This window comes from Glossina fuscipes, unplaced genomic scaffold (assembly GCF_014805625.2).
Source record: "Glossina fuscipes isolate IAEA_lab_2018 unplaced genomic scaffold, Yale_Gfus_2 109, whole genome shotgun sequence".
Taxonomy (NCBI): Eukaryota; Metazoa; Arthropoda; class Insecta; order Diptera; family Glossinidae; genus Glossina; species Glossina fuscipes.
In genome coordinates, this window is record NW_023998452.1 from 1,580,622 (window position 1) to 1,604,248 (window position 23,627).

A 23,627-nucleotide genomic window follows, 5' to 3' on the forward strand; every position below is an offset into this window, starting at 1 on the left:
CCAAAAACTTAAGTGAAAGCTGCGATATTCTTTCATATTTACATTGATTAAAAACATATATAGTTAATAATAATACTCTGGTGCGGTCAAGCTCCTATCACCTATCACTCCTACGTTCACCTATATCACGTGAATCCAGAGGTAAACGTGCATTCTTCTACTTCTATTTCTACTCCTAGTGCGACTGTGTCCGCGACAGCTTACATTACATTTTGAACACATTTGTTCCACATTTAAATGGATCCGAAGATCGGTTTAAAATATTTAAAGGAGTCTTGAATGGAATCAAAAAATTTCATACCGATTTAGTTGACATAATTCATTACAATTAGAAAATGTTATCTTACTTGAAAGTATTCGAATTGACATTCTTCTAGACTTCGCAATGAATGACTACTGCGACAGCCTAAAAGAAGGTAGCAATCATTTCTTTATTCATTTAATTATCATTTGATGAAACAATTTTTTTAAGCTGACCGATTTTCTAAGAATCCAAATTCCAAAAGTAATAAAACCAAATACACATTTATAATGCTGCGGCAGCGCTGCACTTAGCGGCTGCACTATACTTGCAGGCTGACTTGCACCTAGCTATAGCGTTGCATCCAGCGAGTGCACTGCATCTAGAGACTTCGCTGCATACAACGACCGCGCTTTGCAGAGCCAGCAGGTAGGTGCAGCGCAACAGTTGAGTGCAGCGCAACAGTTGAGCGCAGCCCAGTCCCTAGATGCAGCACTGCAATGGCCGTGTTGTTCTCTTGAGTTGTCCCTACAGACCGCAGTTTTTAAGATATTGCGATGAAATTTGGTATACTGACGTCTTTTGGCCCAAGGAGAAACGGTACGGATCGGACTAATTCTTTGACCGCTTCCCTCTTAACGAATTATATCATATCAACATATCATCAGTCATACGTATAACTGTAGGGTTGTGTAAAGTATTCTATGGTGGACTGCGAACCGTTACTTTTTTTCTATTTCAATTTTTTTATCAATAATGCACATAGATCTAACATCTGATTTAGATTCTTGTTTCTCTTGGTCAAATTTTCAACCACTTGGCACTTCTTCCTTACCAAAACTTGAATTATAGACATAGTAAAACGGTTAACGCCAGTTAGTGACTGAACTATGTGATGGCCCTAACAATTGCCTTCACCAACTCATTTATTAGGCAAAAGTCTTTCATAGCCCTGACGAATATCTCAATATATCATTATTATTTATTGCGGACTGTTGCTACCTGCAGCGGTGCAGTCAGGTGCAACGCAGCAGCTGGGGAGTTCGACCCAAACTTGAGTTTTCTGTCTCCTTATGGTAAAATTTGAATAATTTCTTCAAAATTCTGTAACGTCCGCGTGCATTTGAGATGTAGGGATTCCGTCGATCTTCTTTGACCACTGCTCTATTCCAGTAGAATAGGCAATATTCTAATAACGGCTTACCGTTATGGAGAACCTCTATTCGTAACTCTCTACATAACGTTATTATGCGAGAGAGAATTATGAAAGGAGGAAATGTCCAAAGTCCTTCAAGTCCGTGTGACATAAGAATATTTTTCGTTCATGTTTTAGAAAGCAATCGAGGCGAACGTTTACATAATTAAAGAAAAGTATAAATTTATTACTATTACTAAGAGGTTGAAATTTGAAGATGTTAAACGTATTAAAATTGCTAAAGTAAGTTTATAATGTTATCAAAGTCATAAATAATAATGCATTAAAAAAGAAATGTCGACAAGAAGCTAAAGCGCTATTACGCATTTTTGTATCCATAAAGAAATATTGAAACACAAACAAGCATATGATAATTGCTAAAACAAATTTATTAAAAAATGGGAACATTATAAAAAAGGAAATAATGGCATTAATTACGCTACCGTTTCCACAAAAATAATTTGCTACTTACTACAATGAATGCAATATCAATGCTAATAGCAAATACATAGCAAAACAATAACAATTTCTGTATTAAGGAAAATTAAGAAAAAACAAAAAGAAAAATAATCAGATGCATAAACTTGTCTGCGTCTATGTAAAAATAAAAAACTTAAAAGAAAAAAAGAAGAAAACAAAAAGCAAAGCAACGTGAAATTTGAACGATAGACAAAAAGGAAAAATATTAAATAAAATATGAGTAATACCGGTATGCATGCAAAGGTTTTTCTTGGACCCAGAAGTGCGTAAAAGCAAAATTCACTTATCAGGGCCAAAGAATATAAGATGTATTTCAAGCAAGATTTTACGCAAAAAGAAGCATAAAGAAAAACCTTGAATGCTGTCTGCAAGGGTGGATCATAGCCGAACTGGCAGGCCTAAGAAGCATACTGATCATCATGGGATGTATTGATAGTGTGCCAGCATCTTTCACAATCAAATCATCGACTAACTGTACCGTAGATGTGGTGTTTGGGTTTTTGTAAGATTTTCTTATACAATGATATTTATGTAGCTTTTAAGTTACTGTCTCTTCTTTGCTTGTTTGTTTGCATATATGGTCAAGCAAATATAAATATTGCTGAAACTAGTTTTATGTGTCAAAGAAAGAAGAAGGGAAATTGTAACGCAAATTATACCTTAATAGCAGTTAAGTTTTTTTCTTTATTGATCAATTACCAAAAAAAAAAAATAAATAAATAATGACAAACTAAGCAGTCTACAGATACCGATGAGACGGGGTATGCGTGGGTGTGCGTGTGAGTGAGAGTAAGAGACAAGGAATACGACCTAACGGACAAAGAATGAACCAACGGACAGCGACGGACTACAGACAACGGGACTTACAGACGGACTTACAACATATTTCAGGTTACGGCCTGTGAGCAGGAATACCTTTAGAAAAGAAAAAAACGTTTCACATGATACATACGACTGAGCACGGCCAGGCAAAAATTATAAAGTTCCACCGCAAGTATATATGATGCCAACTTTTATTGGAATTAAGGTAATGGCGCAATGATATGTTTAGTAGTAGTTAAGACTCTGTTAGTTCGTCGAGAGTATTTGTAAACAATTTCGGATTAATTTTACAACAGTGACTTCTAATTTCCATTGTCGTACAGGATGGAATGGAATGAGACACCTTTCGAATCCTTCATCTTGTTGTTAGAAAAAGCTTTTACATAAATAAATATAAACACTTTCTAGATTAGATGTATTAGGCATGTTAAACATTAACAGTTTTAGCTACACATGGGAAACCGCCGGCCCGGGATGTCGTCGAATACGGCCTGTGATGTCGTCAGATACGGCACGGTTTACGTTTAAAATTTCCAATAATTCACTTCATTCATGCCTTAGACAATGAGCTATATCATCTCAAAAGGGATTTATTTGGGACAGATAGCATCTCTCAAACACTTGAGGAATTCCTAAAATGCCAAATTTCATTAACATAATCAATGTTTTTACCATATTTTAAAAGGTTCAAAGCATCCATTAAACTGATAAAAAAATGGGTTTTTCTAAAAAATTTCTGGTGGTTTTCCCTTTAAGCGAGAAAATCCAATTTCTGAAGAAAATGCGTACGCCCAACATCTACAAATATTCCTACTACAACGGCTATGCATCACTAGCCCACATACATGCAAACATGGCTGCCGCGTGAGCTGATAATGTAAGGGAAAACATTATCCGCTCATTTCTTAATTTATTATCGCTCACTTGCTCTCATAGCCTTTACTTATATTCGATCTTAACATTTTTCTTAAAATGTATTGGAAAAATACTTACTCAAGCATACATCGAAAAAGAAATCTAAATTTGCTGCTAACTTCTCGTTTTGCTGTTATCTTTGGTCTTGTTCTGCAATTCAGTCGCTAGGTGCAACGCAGCGACTGGATGCAGCGGAGCCATTGGATGCAACGCGGTCGTTGTGTGGAGCGCAGTCGCTAGATGCAGCGCGGTCGTTGTATGCAGCGCAGTCCCTAAGTGCAACGCGGCGCAGTCGCCAAGTGCAGCGCTGTCGCTGTGTCATAAATGTTTATTTGGTTTAATTATCTTTAGAACTTGGATTCTTAGAAAATCGATTAGCTTATGGGCCAATCAGTTTCAAAATGATTGCTACCTTCTTTGAGGCTACCGCAGTAATCATTCGGTGCGATACCTAAAGAATATTTATTCGAACACTTTCAACTAAGACAACGTTCGCAGTAACAAGCTCAGAAACATTCTTTCTTGTAATGTATTATGTCAACTAAATTGGCATGCAATTTTTTGATTCCATCCTAGACTCCTTTAAATATTTCAAACCGATCTCCGGATCCATTTAACAGAATTCTGTTAATGGCTTAACAAAGCTCTGTACAAAATTATTGGTTTGTGTCTTCGCTAGTTATGTTTACATATAACTTCACATCTTTCTGTGCAGTAGTATTCTAAATTGGTATGAAAAATTTGGTTCGGCTGGGTCAATGTTTTGAACCCTTTCTTATATAATCGTTACTACGAAAACTGAATCTTTATATACTAAGAAGGTATAACTTTTAATATGTCACAGTGCAAATTAAGTCATAATAATAAATTAACATAGAAACCAACCTTAACGATCACCTAGATCTTTTTCAGGATAGCACCGCATACAAGGATTCTTCGAATATGCGGACTTTCGTAAAAAGTATGCCATTGCATGAAAATAATGTGTAACTTTTGGTGAGTTAATAACAAAATGTGTGTGTGAGTGAATAACTGCATTAGGCGAAATGGTGTGAGGAATCTAATGCACGGTCTTGCCCGACTATAATTTCTTACTTGCTTTTCTTTTTAATTTAATAAAGCAGCACAAATTGGTCGCTCTTGCTTTCAGCGGCAATCGATAGTGCCTGTTCTCTAGTTAACCCCTCTTAACCTCTCTGCAATATACGTCGTAGTACTGATGATGCTATACCAGAAATCAATAAATCGATCGTTTGAACCCCTAAAACAACATTGAGATTACAAAGAGAGAAAGATAAGAAAATAATATAGAAAAGCGAAGAAACTGTTTCAAAGAAAGAAATTTATTTTTCCTATAAGGTTTATATTCTATTTTATTGTGTTAATGTCAAATTTCAGAAACTCGGGATAATCCAGCATCTAGAGCTTTGACGATTAAAGATATCGAAGTGCGCATCAAAAAACCAATACGTTTCCGTTAAATTTCAAAGAAGAGTATTGGCCAACGCGGGTCAGAGAAGGTAAGTAAATAAATATATTGCATATAATTATTAGAAATATATTATAAACTTCTTTATACATAAGAAATTTATTTATTATTAGAGTTCAAAAATCTTCCATTTTTTTGGATTCGTGCTAGAACAAAAATTCATGTGAAAATGTGTATTTAAGTGTAAAAAAAGAAAGAAAACTGAACAGAGATTTTCTCTAGACCGGTTTCCGATTTGTAGTTTGTCCTTATGGTACTGAATTGTTTTGCTGCATTCACTTTTGCATCTACTTTTCGTTGCTTGCTGTTGTTCAGTTTAATTGATTTGCAATGACTTGGTATGAAGAATTTAAGACATTTAATGAGTTTTGTATAGATAAGTAGTATTTGCTTAAGATAAGAAAAGGACCCGCTACTCGATTTAAATCTCCAAATCTATTGCTTACGTAAAAACACTATTAAAACACTTTCTAGCTTATCTCAGATCTGTGTTTGAATTGTTTACAATTGAATTGGGAGCTTGTGCTTTTAACTGACTCAATTTTTCAGTTAACATTTTCCTTCTTAATGCTAATCTTCACATGGGATTAAAAGCAAGAGATTATGTCAGTAATGCTACTGAGTACTTTACGTTTTTAATTCACGTAGTCTGCTCCTTACTCTCTGCATCAAAGTATTACAAGAATAAAAGAACGCAAATTAACTTTGGTGTTGAATAATGACAACTTAAAAAAAAAGAAAGGAAAAATACTCAACAATTTACAGACAAAAAGAGTTAGAATACTGAGTCCTCCGAATTGAAAGATAGCGTCTATTTAACTGTGCATTCCTTTAAAATCTTGATTTAATTGCTTCCAGAGCTGTCAATCCATTTTTCATATTAGTTTTCTTGCGACTTTTAAATCCCATTTTGCAACTGTGTACAATAAATTGATTATAATGCGAGCACCAAAATATAATTGAGGCAATAGTGTGGTCAGACGTCGAAATTCTTCATTTAAATCAAACACGCCAGTTATGGCAATTTGGACCCAGTTGGTACTAAACATTGACGGTTGTTGTCAAGGCGCGACGAATAGTTAGGAAATTGATTTTTATTCCTAATGTCAATCTCAAATTTTATATGTTGCATGTACTTGTCGACTGATGTTGCATTGTACACTAATTTTAATTTGTTTTTAGAAAATGAATAGTTTTCATTTTTAATATATGCAATATGGCGTTCAATACTACTTTTCTGAGCGAATTTTTGAAAAAATATATAGAGCTTTTTCATCATTTTTTAAAGTTGCGGTACATATCACCAAAATTTGTCCTATGTCGCATGTATTTTTTTGCACAAATCTTTTTAAGTAGATTCTTAGAAACGCATCTACTGTGTAAAAAAGAGATGGGTGTATTTACATTTTTTTTACCCATACCTACCTAAAGACACGCCTGAAAAAATTCCTTTCAACGCCACATTTATTTTATTTTATTTTTTGCTCGCTCTTGATTTTGTACGATGAAGTGGAATAAAAATTTCCTTTTCCAAGATTATTTCTTTCCTTTATATTATTAAAAAATGTTTGTTTCGTTTAAGCGTAAAAGATAGACCCTTGTGTTCCATTAAGGGTAAATATCTTCATTTGCAACCGGCTCTAATTTTGCGAAAGCTTTCTTCAGTACATCACTAATTATTTGTGGTATTTTTCAAGTCAGTGTCAGTTGCCATCATTATCTTCTTAAGTTTCTAAATTTCATAGAACTACTAAACACCTTTATTGGCCATCTCCACTCATTTTATAACCCCCTTGTTTGAAAATACTTTTTTTTTCATAACACATGTAGTTAAGAGTATATAAAACAATTCACGTCTTAAGACGATCAAGAATACTCACTTTTTGTTAGTCTTCTAGTTGATGGATCTATTGATGGGTTAGTACACACCAAAGATTGCCAAAATTAGTGCACACCCCTCGTTCGCTATAGCATATACTTCCTAGAAAACTACCTTATAGTGAATATGCAAAAGAAATCACTAACCACCATTTTAGATTTCCATGAACTGTTACAACTATTTCGAATTAATTATTCAAGAACTTGTTAATCACAAATTAGAAGCGAACAAGTGAAAACGTGATAGTTGAACGCGGCCCATCATTAAATACCTTGCATCTCTTCGTTTAACGTAGTAATTCATATAAGAAGTGGTTCGATCCGAACTGTTCTCAATACCGTTCGTCCTTAGACCAAAACATAGCGGTGTACCAAATTTCACCCAAATATTTAAAAAATTACAGCATATACATTGAACACCCGTAAACAAGATACACGGCCAGACAGGTTTATAAAAGATATGACAAGTATAATAAAGGGGTACGTCTCTGTGTGGGTGGCATGCATCCGCACAAACTTATTATACCCTTGTACCAGACTCAGTGTAGGGAATAAAAATTTAACTTGCATTTAATATCAAGAGCATTTCAAAAAGAGGTGTAAAAATCAAACTTACTTTGAAATAATATTAAAGACGAGCTGCTGAAAAAGTTTGAAATTGTTGAAAAACACACGCAACAGCATACACTAACACTAGTATTGCATTTCGTTTCATTTTATTTTATTTTCGACTTTTTATATCTTTCACGGCATAAATTCAACACTACCCAGTAAAAATAAAACTTTACTCATAAAAAATTCACAACAATTTTTTTTTTATGTTCTTATATTTTTTCGAAACTATTTGAAAAGCGTGCACGAATGAGTAAAGTATTAATAAAATGTATCAATGTACATAACTTCATTCTTATTATTATTATTATTATTATTATTATTATTATTATAATTGCTGTTCTAACGTTCGTTTTTCAGTTTAACCTCACAAACAAAAGTATTATTATGTATATATGGGTAATGTAGTCTTGCTTGCAAATTTTAAATTATTTACAACTTTATTTTTATATAGAGAAGAAACTTTACTCAATTCCTTTTTATGCATGCACGCACATGCAATACATTCCTTAGACATACGTACGTAACTATATTATAAGTCAATTTGATAATTCAAGCAACAGAAAAATAAGCAAATAACGCGATAACAAGACGATAAATCTCGAAAAAATTTTACGCGTCCTTTTGTCTGGTACGTGATAAACGGATACACACATGCACAAATAACTAAATATTCACTGTTACTAAAATAAAACCACGTATTACACGGTACGTTTACTAGTACTTATCTGTGCACTAGTGAAAAAATGACAAGGTAAACGTTACTTAAAAAAATCACTACACATACATATATATATATATACTCAATATGTATATGTATACTCAACTGCTAAAAACGAAACGGACCAAATATATATATTATGTTTAATTTGAAAAAGCGCGACAATGCAATGCAGCTTTGTGATCAAAGGATAAAAACGTTATGCGAAGTATTGTACCAGTGTTTTTCATATTATATGGTAAAAGGCAACTGTTGCTCTTTTACTAAGTTTCTGGTTTATTAGCTCAATATGTCAGGGGAGAAACACTAATACTACGACAGTTATTTATCTGGAGCCATTCGTGTATACAGTTCGTATCCCGAACTTAAACCTATGTAAATCGGTTTGTTCAACAACGTGTTGCCACTATTTCAATATATACGCAAGCACTACATTTACAACTAGGAGGACAGTTGTAATTATTGTAAATTTGTAGTACAATTGTATAGAAAATAAGAAAAAAAGAGAATGGAAGAGAAATATTACAAACATGTAACTGAATTACTCTTAGATGAGCTGTTGCTTACATGAATGACTTACTACTACTGCCGGTGTACAGTGCTGTCAAATTTTATTTTTGGTTGAAAAATTTGGCGCTTTTGCTACTAATTATAAACTGATATTATTATTATTATTATTATTAATTTCGCCAGAGAAATAAATTCTAAGACAAAGCTGTTAAAAGCACTAGCATCTAAAGCTATCGACTTTTATTAAAAACTCTACCGCACTTGAGATTCGAACCCCACGACCATTGACTTCCTAGGCGAGACTCTTGCCTACTCGGCCACTCAGGCGGATATAAAAACAAACTGATATTGATTGATATTCTTGTGTGTAAATATTAAGAGAAATTCTTTTGTTTTGGTACATGTTGATTGGTCAAAAATCAATGTCAGCAAACGAATGTTTGTGCGACAAATTTTCAAATTGAACCACTGCATGTCTTCGGGAGCTGATTTCAGCCAAACAACTCAGCTAGATCTGTAATTAATAAGATTATGGAATCGAAAAAGAAGTTCGTTGCCCATAATGAGCTATTATGTATAAAAATGACGAAATAGGCAATCTGCACAATTTTCGCATTACCTTTGGGTTAGTAAATATTTATAAAACACATTTTCGGTGTGCGTTATATAATAAACTGAGTTTGACAACACTTGTAAACCAAATTAGTGCAAAAAATCGAAGAGAGAATAGAGTTCCTCTCATTATATGAAAGCAAACATTCACATACATTTCACTTTCAGTGACTGAATGGATGCTGAAATGGATGGTTTTCGGTGCAATGACTTACAGGTTTTTTCCTTTCCTTGCAGAACGAACGCCTTTAACATATTCGTCTAGTGTACATATGTCTACATTATTAAATATCTTTTCACTTTAACGAATAATAAAAGCTTAACATTGGAAAAAATAAAAGCAACAGACAAAAGCAACTCCTATGATAAATTTTTGCGCCTTTTCTAAGAGATTGACAAGTCTTGGAAAAAATGGAAAGAATACCAAATACTATTCAATCAAAATCAAGATTTCCATAGATAAATAACAATCAAGACGTACCATGGTTAAATTTTAAGACGATAATGTTTAAGAAAATTTATTTTTTATATAAGTGTAAGCGTATTAATATGAGTTTTGATGTATTTTGTATTGCACATACAGATATTTCATTATCATTTTTAACGCACTTCGACAATTTCATTGTCTTTATAGGAAATTAAACTTATTTCAAAAATCCTGGGAATTCATATAATATGTAAATAAATATCTTTCCGTTAAGAGTTGCACTGCATCCAAATATTATAACAAAAAATACGAACTGAACTATGCAACAACCACCCGGGCACTGACTTCACAAAGCAAAACTTCGCTTAACATCCTTTACATCGGTATATATATACATATACATAAAGCGGCTCATATCATACATCTTTTAGTATATAGTGTCAGCATAATTATTGATATGTACAGATATGATATACGTCATGTGTACATTTATATGTACATATATTCATAGGTTTACCATAACGATTGAATAGAAAAGGAGAAGTAATTCTCAAACTTGAAAACAACAGAAATTTTCGCAAACATACACCCAAACAGACTGTTGCTTTTACGAGAGTGCTTAGAAAAATTATTCATATAATAGAAATTAGACTTTAAATTCACATTACGAAACTCTTCATGATCGAGCCAAACGCTTGCAAGAAAAATAGAAAAAAGTCGCTTAAACATCATGAAAGCATACAAACTCAGGCAACCGACTTTTTGCATCGTAGCATGATATTTATCTGTCACTTACTATATAATCAGTAATTGCGCGAATCGGTCTATTGCAATCTAATCGATCGCCATTCGAAAATAAGAAATTTAGAGCAATTCGATAAAGACGCCGCTACTTCTTTCTAAATGTAAATTTCATATATGAGAATTTTTTCATTTTCCGGTTTAGTAATCGAGCAGCTTGCTTTTCCTATTACTAAGCATGCTAGTGGAAGAATAAAATATAATGTACTTCATGCTGTAGCGTTAAGCTTTTCAACCACCTGCACATAGCTTTTGTTACAAATATCTCTTGTTCTAGGCAAAAAGAAGACAAGAAGAGGTGTTATTAAAACATGACATACTTTAGGACTTATTTGTCGTCCCTCGCACCATAATACAGGTACAGCTTTTAAATTCCATCTCTTTTCTTTCGTTTAAACATATTTACTTCATTACATAGGATTTGGCCGTCAGGGTGGTTTCATGATTTGAACAATGTAGTTTCCATACTAATAATTATGGCGAAGGTCTGTGTATATGTTCGTGCATATTTACAGGGATTTCTAACTGTTGCTCCATTTCCTGTGCACACGTACACAGTACATTTTGTACGTATTTCGTTGCATGTAAAACTTAACAGCGACTAAAATAAAAATAATATTGCGGTAAAGAGAATAAACAAATAGAAAATATCTCTCCGTTCTCTGTAATATCTAAAGGAAAATGAGCAAATGGAATTCGATATTGAAAGTACCGCATAGCAATATTTTCAATTTATCGGTCGGTTTAGAACAATAAGACAAACACACGCATAGACTACTAAATTGTTGTGTTTGTAAATTGAGAATAAACCGTGGTGCAACTAAATTGTTGTGTTTATAAATTGAGAATAGACAATCGATACGTCCGTTCAGCCATCTCTTCCAAAGAGTGTAAATCGCAAAGCACCTGAAACGAAGAAGAAAAAAAAGCATTCGTGAGGAGTTCTACAACATGCTTGGCAAAACTGTACCTCCTTACACTGCGGCCATTAAATTTATATCATAGAGCAGGTCAGACTTTTGGTACCAGGAGGAGCCTAAAAGGGCCCCTTATTGTTTGCAATCAATGGGTGCTAAAATATTAATACCATGCCTTTATTAGCGATATGATAAGAGATTCAATATTTGTTCTCTCTTCTGTCACAGAAAAACTTCTTCTTAATAAAAGCATTTGAAAGTACCCGGCGACGGTTCCGTGCTCTCTTTGACTTGAGTGAGAAAGAAAAATTAAGTTCTGATCAACGTTTACTACTTTATAAGCAGAATCTAAGTTAGCATGCATTGATGTACAAAGTCACGTTGGACCAACGCCGACATAAGTAACTATTTCCGCAGGAGTTCAAGATATAACTCGTGCTATAATTTTCAAATGAAGCAAATGAATTTGCGATTTCGCTCAGGCTACAAGAAACCACTGGCAAGGGCCTCCCTGTTCTGTTTATATCGCTTCACTAAGATAGCCTACCATATTGTTTGCATTGCTGGACGGTTCCGAGCTAAATGTAGATCGTGTTAATAAATTTTATTATGGGAGAGTTATCATGGATGAACACAATCTATTACATGAAATAAACTTTCTTCATTTGGTTGCCAGGAAGAAAAAAAAGACTTGATTAAATAAGCTCCTCCCTGTCACAAGCCGGACTACACAATTATTTCGAAATGAGTTATTTTCTTTTATCGCTTTCTCTAATGTCGAAACTTGTCCTTTGGATTTTCACAAATGCTTAACATCATCTTCACAACAAGCTATGAAACGAATATTGGAGTTTAATATAAAAAACTTTAAATCACATATTTCAATTTGCTTTAATCGTATTTTGGAATTTTATGGAATTAACAAAAATGTGTGACAAAAATTAAAAATTTATGCGATACATTATTTTAAAAGTAAATTGAAAATTTCTTATCTTATTTAAGTTGCGACGCTAACAATAAAGCAACGACAGTGCACTGAAATCCAGAATACATAAAATTCACTTCGCGGAACTTATAGCTAAGTTAACTAAGCTAAGAAGTTAATTGTCAAATTACTACTTAAGAAATACAAGGAGCCACCGGCATTTTGCTTTTCACCTTGAAAAGCTTAATTGACTATTTAAACAAATTTTAAAATATGCATATGAGATTATTATATGCTTATTTTGAATTTTCTATTAATTATGAAGGCGAGAAGCTAAAGTTAAGTTCAAAAATCTGCGGAATAGACGCTCGGTTCATTTTCAATACTATAAAAATTTCGATTCTTTCTAAACTCAACAATGTAGTGTGATTTATTTTGCTCGCAAACGCATTTTCCGCGATAGCTTTACTAAACGAGTAGTTCGCTATTCTTATTATAATTACAAGAATTCGCTCTTGCTCAGTTATTTATTTCACAATCAGATGCCTGCTTGGAAGCGGTTCTTGCAAAAAAAAACACACACTTGTTCATAGTATCTTGCAAACTACATCTTATACTGATCGTTTACACGAGCAAATTGTTTCTAGAATAGTAAATATTACTGGCTGAACGGAATAGAAGCTATTTGAGTATTTCGAATCCATAAGAACGTATTATTTAATAAATATTATTGGCTTAGTCCATCTCCACTCAACAACCCAAAAAAAAAAAAAAAAAAATGTAATAATGGCGCAGCCCATTTAATACTTGCGCTGGCCAAATCTTGCAATCTGCAATTGTATTTGCTATAAACGTCAACCGTCACGTTATTTTGCTTCCATTTAACACTTTGAAAAACTCACGAGTATTAACAATTTCACAATTTTTTTTATCTTAATCCTTTTTTTTTCTTTTTTTCGCGTTAGTTAACTAACTAAATAACTATTTTGCAATTTGTGCAATGTTTTCACGAATTTGAAACCATTTCCTCTAGCTTCACTTTTTTTAACGCTTTTTCCCAAATATAACATGGCTGCGCTTTAGCTACTACTTAGTTATCAGGTTTGTTTGTTTCGAAAATGTCAAAAAAATACAAAATAATCTGTGCTGGAAACCCTGTCCATAAGCTACTCGAACTTAAGAATTGTTTACATGTTTATTAGTAAAAGAAGGCTGTTATTGTAAGCATATTTTATTTATTAAAATATATAAGAAATAAACGGTAATATATGTTTGTATAGAAACAAGAGACGCATGTCAATTATAGTTGTCTGACTGTGAGAGCGGTGGATTATTGTTTTCACTATGGATACATTTGTTTTGGTTTTACAGGAGACAAGGTTATTAGCAAACGTACATACAGAGTACGGAGAGTCTTAAAAATCAATTGAATATAGTTTTTCTAGTTTTGCAGTTTATTAAAATATTAAAAAAGATTTTAGATAAATACGTCACCAATTCAAGAGAATCTATTGGCGGTTTGCTTATGATGCTTATTCGTTACCAGGTCTTCTCTACATCTCTTGTGTGCAAAAATGAACCGCGGCCTAGCCGATGAGATGCAATTAACATGTTCAGTGTCAACAAAAGAACAAACAACAAAAATTTCTATAAGTGTTTGTGCCATAATTTATTAACATTTGTTGCTAATTTTTTGTATATATATATATATATATATATATACATATATATATTTTGCTTGCTTCTATTAAGTGTTATTTTTAATTTTTTTACCTCTAAGTGAAAACATAATTGTAAGCACTTATGTGCTGCAAGTTATTTTAAAGGGCTCTGTTTTAGACTACATTAGTTTTCCGTCTTTCACCGAGACGAGTGCCATTTTGCGGTTGCGTGTCTTTACATTCTTTAATAAAAGTGGACGATTGTCTCTTGTCTAATCTATCGAAACGTGTCTATAAGGAATTATCCGGGATCGAGAATGTTGATGGCTTCAATTCAGTCGGTTTCAGATAATTTAAGTTAAAAAATTATCAAAATGCCTTTTGTTTGGTAACATTTTTCTCATAAAGTGCACCATTTTTTGTATTGATTATGTGAAAGCATATCTTTGTACAATTTGCAATCGTTATACGATTCTTTCAACTTCTCACAGCTTCAGTTTCCAGCATCCACCGTAGCAGTATGAAAATATCCAAACATTCCCAACAACCAAAATACCGCAAAAAATACGTATAAAAAGTTGAAAAAATTAAATTTTTCGCGAATTTAAAGTATAAAGAGAATCACACATTTTCTTTAAAATAAGCAACAATAATTAGATATGTATAAGAAAAAAATAGAAAACATTCAAAAAATCACAGGAAAAGTGTCACAATGATGAACAATGTGATGTTTTTAAATAACATCATTGAAAGTACAACAACAAGTGTAATTTGAAAGTATCTAGTCAAACGTAGAGATTTCTTCTTGTCATATGATTAACGATTAATTAAATTTAAGCCAACAAAACCTAAAAAAAAGGCACGAGTAAATATTTTAATATCAAGCATAACTCGTGCAGAGCAAATAAAGCAAAAGAAAGCCTGAACGAAATATCTTGTAGGACAACAGCTGTTGCATGTCGCCTTACCTAGACAGACAGTGTGACAACAAGTGGAACATTACGCAAACACACGCACACAAATGTAAATACCATACAGCTGCCAATTTGGGTGCCGCCAAAATTTCAAATGACGATTATTTATTGCCTCTCAACGTATTCAGCTAAACTTAACAATAATAAGACTACTACTGCATCTGCCTGTTTTCACAATAGCGACAAGATCACTACATCTCACCATAGGTGCGATTCATATATAACCAATGCGTTACTATATTTCTTAATTTTGCAACATCATCGTCATTATCATCATCTTTGCCTCTATCAACATTGGCGGCAACAACAACGTAATAAACAACAATCGATTAATTGTAAATTAACATTGTCGTCGTCATTATTGTTCTTGTCTTTGTTGTCATTATCATTGGTGCAATCTTTGCCGTCGCTCTCAACGAATAGCTGACAATGAATAAACGGACTGTGATAATTATTGTGGCTCTCGTAAGTCTTGTTTGTATAGCTGTCGGCGCCAATTTCTATTTTATGTATTATTTGAATGCCGAAGAAATACCACTGTCCAGTACACGTGCCTTAGAGAATGTGATCCGTTCGAAAATCAGACATCTTAAGCCTTCTTATCTAAATCGTAATCCACGTTTCTTTATGTATCGCAATAAATTGTTAAAAAATTATAAGCCCGCTGCTTACGAGAATGCCTCCGTTTTATGGGATATAGCCAACTGGGTGAGTAGTTCAAAAGGAGACATGTGAAAAACCAAAAAAAAAAAAAAAAAAGCTGATAATGAGAATAAATAAATGTATAGTATTTTAGCTATTATCAATAAGTCTTGCCGAGTAGTTCGATCAATATAATGAATATTAAATAGTGATATCGACATTTTTCTATTCGTCATGATTTTGATACTATAGTATATATAAATAGGAAGGTGCATGAAATGAATATGTTCTTAACATTAGCAGCCAATTTACTTAAGCCCTGTGTTGAGTTGGGAAAAGTTGCAATAGAATGCAGACACTACAGAGATATATCATTTGTACAAGTACTAGGTCAACTTGCAAATGGCAAAGAAATATCATTTAAAAAATAACAAATTAAACGAAATTTCAAAGTTAGACTATAAAGGCGGAAAGGAGTTTAGTGTAGCAAATATAATTTAATAATCATGTTTTGACTGGTTATGATGTAGTTCACTTAGGCTGTCCCTATTTACGTTGTTATAAAGTAATTATGCCAAAGCAGTCTATGGTTTTATTAGCACAACAATTTTATTACAATTAATAATTATTATTTGTAAAGTTTTATTATTAATAAATATTATAAACATTTATTATAAATATTTATTATTAATAATATACATAATAATAAATTAGGAAACTGTTCGAAAAAAAGTTATTAGACTTCACTGCATTTTCCAAGTTACAACTTTAGCAAATTTTGATATGAAAAGGTATTCAAACAAGAACTCGAAAATTTAGAATTTGTCAGTCAGGGCAGTCAGGCAGAAAATTTGTTTACTTAGTATAACTGAAAATATTCGAATAACCCTTTAAGCGTTAATGTCCAAAGGGGATCGAACAGGTGACCGAATTTAAAAAAATTCTATTTTTCACTTATGTTTGTCGAGAGCAATAATAATGTACTATCCGTTTTAGCTTTCCTTGAGCACAAAAATTCATATTGCCCGCATCCAGAAGGCAATCAACAAAAGTCTCAGTTTTTGGAAGTTACATATAAACAATTAGACCGGTTTTACAATTTTCAAAAATCTTCTGAGGAATAGTTAGTACCTCGACCAGGTAATAGAGATCAAAAACCTTCTTTCTAGCTCACCGTCTTGCTGAATATACAGCAAGATTTATGCGAAACATTTTCATTCCTTATGTACTCTTTAAAAAAGTCTGCCGAAATTTTACGCATATGTTAGGCGCTTCCAAAGCTGCTAGAAAGCGCAAAAAATATTGTGATATGCACTACTCTATGAAATAGCAATTCCTTCGATCGTAGCTATAGGCTAGTTCTCAGTCGATAAGGACATAAAACGTATTGAGTGGACACAAACCTACCAGACTGGGGCCATCAGTTTTTCCTTTTGTATTTTAAAGTAGATGCGCAATTACGTTCAAATACTTTGAAATGGAATTTTATATCTGAAGCGATTTTTAAGGTTATATTATTTTGCTCATTTTAAAATCAAATATAGATTTGTAAAAATTGGACATTGGACACATTCATAAAAACTACAAAAACATATTAATATAGTTTAATAAAATAGAAAATAAACTCATTTAAAACTTTTAAAATATTTGTGTTATCAGCACAAGCAAACATTTCTAATAAATATTTGCAAAGTCGAGTGTTAAATTACTTTTAACTCGTTTTGAGCTTAAACAAGTAAAAACATTAGAGTAGGGCACGGTTCAGCATTAAATAGCTTACATCCCACTAAAGTTACCCATATATCGACTTTTTGAAATGAGGCGTAACATGGGAAATGGTCAAGAAAGTCATCCGATCCGAACTATTTTGAATACCGAGCCAAAGCACGTTAGGAAACAAGACAGACAGATAAACAATAATAAAAGATGTATATATCTCAAGTCCTTCTTGCTGTTGCATAAGCCTGCACAAACTTAATATACTCTTATACCAGGATTAGACTTCTTTTCCAAAAGAATACAAAATACCAAATCCCAAACTTGTCGTTCATTTTGGAGTTAACAAATAAAGTGACAAGGAGTTTTGAAATAACTATTGAAAATGCTTTCGAACCTGATACAATTGTCAAGATAATCAGATCTACTTCTTTCCTCCCACTTACTAAAGACAAGAAAGGGAACTTCTAAAAGAGAAGGAAGTAATCTCTTTTTGTGTTGGGCCCACAAGGAGGGCATGCGTACTCATCTCTTGCACACACATTTCGCTTATCTTCTTCACTGCCCATAGCGTCTTTATGTCTAATTTTAAACAATTTACTTTCAAAACTAAAAAAAAAAGGTTCAAATTTACATTAGAGTAAAAAAAGCGTCGTATGCCGTATTTCGTTTCTCTCTAGTGGCCGCATGAAAATGAAATTTACCCGCAATACGACTCCTCAATGGGGCAATTATTACAAACTTTGCGCTTAGAACCTATAACAAAAGTCTATAATTTGGCGCGTGGCACTCAACTAAAGCTGTTGATGCGTTTGGCAAATCAACAGAAAATCATATTCAAACCTCAATGGTATCCTCGTGATATTGTAATTGACGGACCAGTTTATGGCGGCAAGGATCGACACGTAGCAGAAGTGTACGCATTCTACTTGGGTGCTGTATTGGATTTTCGTTCGACGCCTATTGTTGTGGGGCGTATAGTAAACTTAAAAAGAGATATCTATGAAAAGGGCGATAATGAGCTACAAAATACGATGACGATAACGCCAGAAGAAAACGGTACCGAACAATATTGTTTATTCGGCAAGTGTCACTATTGCAATGAGGAGGAGACTGTGTGCGGTGATGAAAAGAATAATATTGAGGGTGTGCTGATCTACATAATACCGGGACAATTAAGCAAAAAACGTTCACCGTGGCAGCGTACATACAAAGACGATAAACGTGCACCTTGGGAGGACGATATGAACTACTGCAAGTAAGTTCAAAAAAAAGATATACATTTATATATAAAAGCAACATAGCTTAACAAAATTTACTTTAAAGAGCTTTAAAGGGAAAAATGGAAACCATAAGACTTTTGGATTTAATAGACGTAGCTATTTTCGATTATCTAATACAAAACGGTGATCGTCACCACTATGAGACCCGTGAAGAACGTGTTGTTCTAATCGATAATGGTAAAGCATTTGGTAATCCTAGTAAAGATCATTTGGACATATTAGCTCCCCTTTATCAGTGCTGTTTGTAAGTATTTATCCGAGGCGCAGCATTTCGTTAATGTATTTTCTTAATTCGAAATTTTTGTCAAATAATAGATTACGTGCTACTACCTGGGAACGCTTACAGGTATTTTCTGGCGGCGTACTGACAGAATTAATAGATCGTCTCTCAAAGCACGACGCTTTGTATCCTCTAATAACCGATAAACATAAAAGAGGTGTCGAAAGACGTTTACTAGTCGTCTATGCAGTGGTCGAATACTGTCTGGATCGTGAAGGAGAGAAAATGTTAAAGAATTTATAAAATATTTCCTAAGCAAACATATCATATTATATTATATTTTATTCTAAAAAGACATTGTTGTTGAATTTTCTTATTCACTTTTAAATTATTAATAAAATTTGCATGTAAAAGGAATCAATGTAATTTTAAGTAAAAACATCAAAGTGATTCATAGACTCTTTAAGTACATTTTATCTACCCGTAGATTCTTTTAATTTGAAAACAATTCTTAATTGAACTCAATTTGTTGAAATTTATTTACGATATTTCTGTTACTGATTATTAAATTAAATTTAGTTAGATAAAAAAAAAAAGAAGATAGAAAATAATAAATTTTGAACCAGATTACTATTTCTTATTACCTTTTCCTTGAGAGAACGTGAACAATTTATTTAATTTCTTGTTTTGTGATTTGTTAGCGTTATTCTGAAAATAAAGCAAAGAACAATTTCACTTTTTATATAGTGCTCTTTCATAAAAACTTCCGACCTACTTACCTTCCCATGAAATCGTTGCTTGAACTCCGTAGGTTTTGCTTTTTGCGCGCCGCCTTTAAACTTGTTAAAATCGACTTTATTGTAATCGAAATCTATTTGAATTGGCTTATTTGAACTTTGATATATTTTAGACGATGGACCTGATTTATTGCTTTTATGTTTATTTTTTAATTTTTTTTTATTCGATTTTTGTTGCTCTTGTACAAGAGACTGCGACGAACTAGGTCCCTCTTCAGACAAAATATTCAAGTCGTCGTTATTAACATCGTTGTCGTTTGCACTTCGGTCACCATTTACTGGCCTATTTAGTGCCTCCTCGCTACCATTTAATCGCTTTTCTGTACAGAACTGATTGTTTCGTGGGCCAGTTTTTGGTCGTTTCACATTCGAATGGACGGAAGCGGCAGTTTTTGAACTAGAGCTTTCCTCACGTTTTCGTTTAAGCATTTCTTTAACTGATATGCGGAACGCATCTTCTTCGTTCTTAATTACTTCTTCCTCAGTCACACTATTATCTACGACCGTTGTCGGACATAACTGAATTTTTTTTTCTTCGGCTTCAATGCGAGCAGCCTCGTCCAACTTTTCTTTCTCAACGATAGGCAACATGGCTAAATAGCGATAGTACGGTTGCAAAATCAAATCTTTTTCCTTTCGCTTGCGTTTCATTATTAATCGTTCCTAAGCCAAAATAAGAACACAAAAACAAAAATCAATTAGACTTTAAAAAAAGAAATTAAAATTTACCAAATGCAAACCTCTTCGCAGTTGGTTGGCTTTTCATAAAAACGCAAAGTAGCTTTCTTCAAACGAACTGGAGTCACCCGATCTCCATCATCGGAGATAATTTGCTGCTCAGAATCTGATTTAAAATTAATCAGTGTTGGCAAATCCTGAATTTCTTCCAAGTGCGTCAGATCATGGGGGCAATACAATTTGCTATTGTAATCTTTTACATTTATGGAGACAGTCCGATGAGTGATCTCAGTGTCCATTATCGGTTTTACTAAAGGCTGTTCTCTGGCCTTCAATATGATCTGATGTAATGGATATAGATGCTGCTTAACCAACGGTGGGATTGGATTGCAACAAGACAATATTCCTTGCATTTCTCGCGGTAAGTTCTCTGCAATTTGCAACATCATGTGGTTCGGGAGGACGTAATTATAACTTTCGTCTTCCTGACGAGCTATTGCGTCACGCCATTGGAAAATCTCTCGTAATGCGTGTAATTGACGATTATCAAATAGCTTTTTCGATTTCCTGTACATATCAAGGTGTGATGACAGCGTTATGACGGGCTTAACGTAACGTTTCTTACACAATTCCGTACTGCGCTGATAAACGCCGCGCAAGAGTTGAGGCTGTTCGTTACCAGCCTTCAATAAATCATTCGTGAGCCGTTCATACACATAAATCAGGAAGTGCGTATCTTGTCGAGCGTAAGCGATTAATTCATCAGGCAAAGGGCGTATGCGCCAATCGGCTAATTGAAATGTCTTGTCTATTTCAATATCGCAATAAATTTTTAATAAAAAAGCCAACGACAACCGTGCATAATTCAACGCTTTCGCCGCTTGATGTGTGTCAAACATGTTCACTATGTATAAGGACAAATCGCGCTGCAACCATTCTATGTCCAAATCAGCACCATGGAAGATTTTCACTATTTTTGGATTAGTTAACACTTCGTTAAGAATATGCATATCATCTCTTAGTTCTAAGGCATCAAATATATAATCCTTTAATTTAGTAGAGATTTGCACCAAACAAGTGAAACCTAGGAACGAACGATAATTGTGGTGCTCGACATCGACAGCCAACTCATTCGCCTGACTTAATTCTTGCAGGGCATTTTTTAACTTTTCCGCTGTGTCCACATATACTAACTCGGTGTCTTTCATGTCTTTTGGTACTTGACAAGACTCCTTCGCCTTTAGCTGTCCACTCGGAACTTCGAACTTCATTAGCTCAAATTCGTAAGGATGCAAGTAGCAGACAACGTCCCCGGATTCATCATACTCGGGCAATATGGCTAATGGTTTTAACGAGTTCGGCTTATCCTTTATCCTGGGCATGAAAGGTTTGTCTGCTTTATTATCTACAGGAATTTGAAACTTCACCTGTGGCCGAGGAATATTTTTCGCCGTAATTAGACGCGCTGACATCAATGGCCTTATATCATTGGTTTTTAGATTCCATGCCCCTTTGCATGTTGTTGTCTTTACTGGAGTTATATTATTAATGCGCGATTCCACTACCACAGTTTGTGGGTTCTTTTTTATGCCCGCCAATTCATCTAAATTCGATTGTAGCCTATCAAAAATAGCGTCATTACATTCTAACAACATATCAAATTGGTCGTCCGGTTGACGTCGTTGTATATTGCCACGAATGTTTTGCCATTTAAAAACATGTGATATTAAACCAAGTATACGATGCGACTGTGTGAATAAACAGTAATCATAGACATATTGATAATTTGTTCATTTTGACGGAGCACCACTGACCTGTTCATCTATAATTCTACCAAAAGTGGGATAAGCACAATAAAGATCCCGTGAAGCCCCTTGAGGATACGAGTTAATACATTTTGTGGCTTCCACAATTTCAGAGAAACCTTTCTAATAAAAGAATAAAGTAAAAGCAATAATTTATGTTCACTTTTTGCTTTTCTTACCTTTGTAAAATCTTTCACTGACACGCTTTCTCCTATAACTGCTTTGCCCATTTCAGATTGCGAATCTTTTATTGCTGTTTTTATTTCTTCTTCTTGAGATGCCATTTTAGCTAAAAACAATGATTTTGAAAGAGTTTCTTAAAAATTTTTTACGATATTTTTTTATATTTTGTCGACTGTGAGTTTCTATTTATACAAAATAAGCACTTGTCGGCATTCTTGTGGTACGATAACACTCTGCACGTTAAAAATAGGGTTAACAAATTCCTATTATTTAGAATTAATAGATTCCTATTATTTTTGCGTTTGGATTGTCTTCGAATTAATTTCATGTCAATAAATAGCAATCATATTTATATTTAATGAGCGGACCTCAAATTCACCTCGATTCACAATCATCTGAGAAAGCAATTAAGTTACGAGAAATGTACGAAATGAATAAAACAGTTTTGGTTTTTCTTTATCAACTAATATTATCAATTGTAAACTTACAAAAAATGAAGTGATTAATGTAGAGTGCAAGAGCGCAATTATGGCATAATGTTAATTCAAAATTCTCTCTGATTTAAATTGTTTTGAACTGAACAACAAAAATCTTAATTATGCATAAATTTATATTAGATATGATCATCATAATAAAAATGTATGTATAAATGTGTACATACAATAACAGCAACAAAGTTGGGTACCAGACATATCTTCAATACGCCAAAAAATGGTTTATGCTTCCACCAAGGCCACTCTAAATAACTAAATGGAAAACTGAAATGATTTTAATAAATTTTAATGATAACATGGAAGGCAAGATGAGTTTGACAAGAATTGTTTGTATATATAGTCAATAGCCGTACCTTTTCTATTTAGTTTCAGAAATTACTGATTTGGAGCAACAGTAATGACAATAATAAAAATAAATCAATAGCAATCAGAAGGTTAATCATGCAAGCGAGAAGTCGCCGTCGTTATCGCCTGGTTTTTTTTGATGCAATTGACTATCACTACGAGCATCAAGAAGAAGACCGGTACAATATATTTATGAGCATCAAGAAGCTAATCAAGCACCAGCTTTCCAATATTTTCCAATACTTCTCCCCAAATTTTCCATTTGGATGCATTAATAACTGAGA

General features: G+C 33.5%; 2 protein-coding genes across 4 annotated transcripts in view; one reads left to right on the forward strand and one right to left on the reverse strand.

Annotated features, from left to right (window-relative positions):
* LOC119638720 (exosome component 10) overlaps positions 1 to 22,642 on the reverse strand; it is a 55,952-nt gene extending 33,310 nt beyond the window's left edge. Inside the window, exons 1-5 of the mRNA XM_038035671.1 lie at positions 22,501 to 22,642; positions 22,331 to 22,444; positions 20,579 to 22,264; positions 19,821 to 20,501; positions 19,686 to 19,749 (exon numbers count right to left, since the gene is read on the reverse strand). Coding sequence (XP_037891599.1) covers positions 19,686 to 19,749; positions 19,821 to 20,501; positions 20,579 to 22,264; positions 22,331 to 22,444; positions 22,501 to 22,605 — 2,650 coding nt within the window. The 5' untranslated portion in view covers positions 22,606 to 22,642. The remainder of the gene's footprint in view (positions 1 to 19,685; positions 19,750 to 19,820; positions 20,502 to 20,578; positions 22,265 to 22,330; positions 22,445 to 22,500) is intronic.
* On the forward strand, positions 13,691 to 19,388 carry LOC119638721 (glycosaminoglycan xylosylkinase homolog). Of its 3 annotated transcripts, XM_038035674.1 has the most exons (7): positions 13,691 to 13,765; positions 13,826 to 13,924; positions 13,999 to 14,200; positions 14,385 to 15,888; positions 18,219 to 18,796; positions 18,865 to 19,065; positions 19,137 to 19,388. In XM_038035674.1, exons 4-7 carry the CDS (start codon positions 15,610 to 15,612, stop codon positions 19,342 to 19,344), a joined length of 1,266 nt encoding a protein of 421 aa, XP_037891602.1. In that variant the 5' UTR covers positions 13,691 to 13,765; positions 13,826 to 13,924; positions 13,999 to 14,200; positions 14,385 to 15,609; the 3' UTR covers positions 19,345 to 19,388. The 3 variants fall into 3 exon arrangements, with proteins under 3 accessions (XP_037891602.1, XP_037891601.1, XP_037891600.1); XM_038035673.1 differs by having other exon boundaries at positions 13,826 to 14,200; XM_038035672.1 differs by lacking the exons at positions 13,691 to 13,765; positions 13,826 to 13,924; positions 13,999 to 14,200 and having other exon boundaries at positions 14,264 to 15,888.
* Positions 22,643 to 23,627: the final 985 nt, after the last annotated feature.

Excerpts from the sequence above, each read along its gene's own strand:
- LOC119638721 (XM_038035673.1), top strand. The coding sequence starts at position 15,610 with ATGAATAAACGGACTGTGATAATTATTGTGGCTCTCGTAAGTCTTGTT. Across the intron at positions 15,889-18,218 it reads TATGGGATATAGCCAACTGG|TGGCCGCATGAAAATGAAAT; the intron begins GTGAGTAGTTCA and ends GTTTCTCTCTAG. Across the intron at positions 19,066-19,136 it reads CCCCTTTATCAGTGCTGTTT|ATTACGTGCTACTACCTGGG; the intron begins GTAAGTATTTAT and ends GTCAAATAATAG.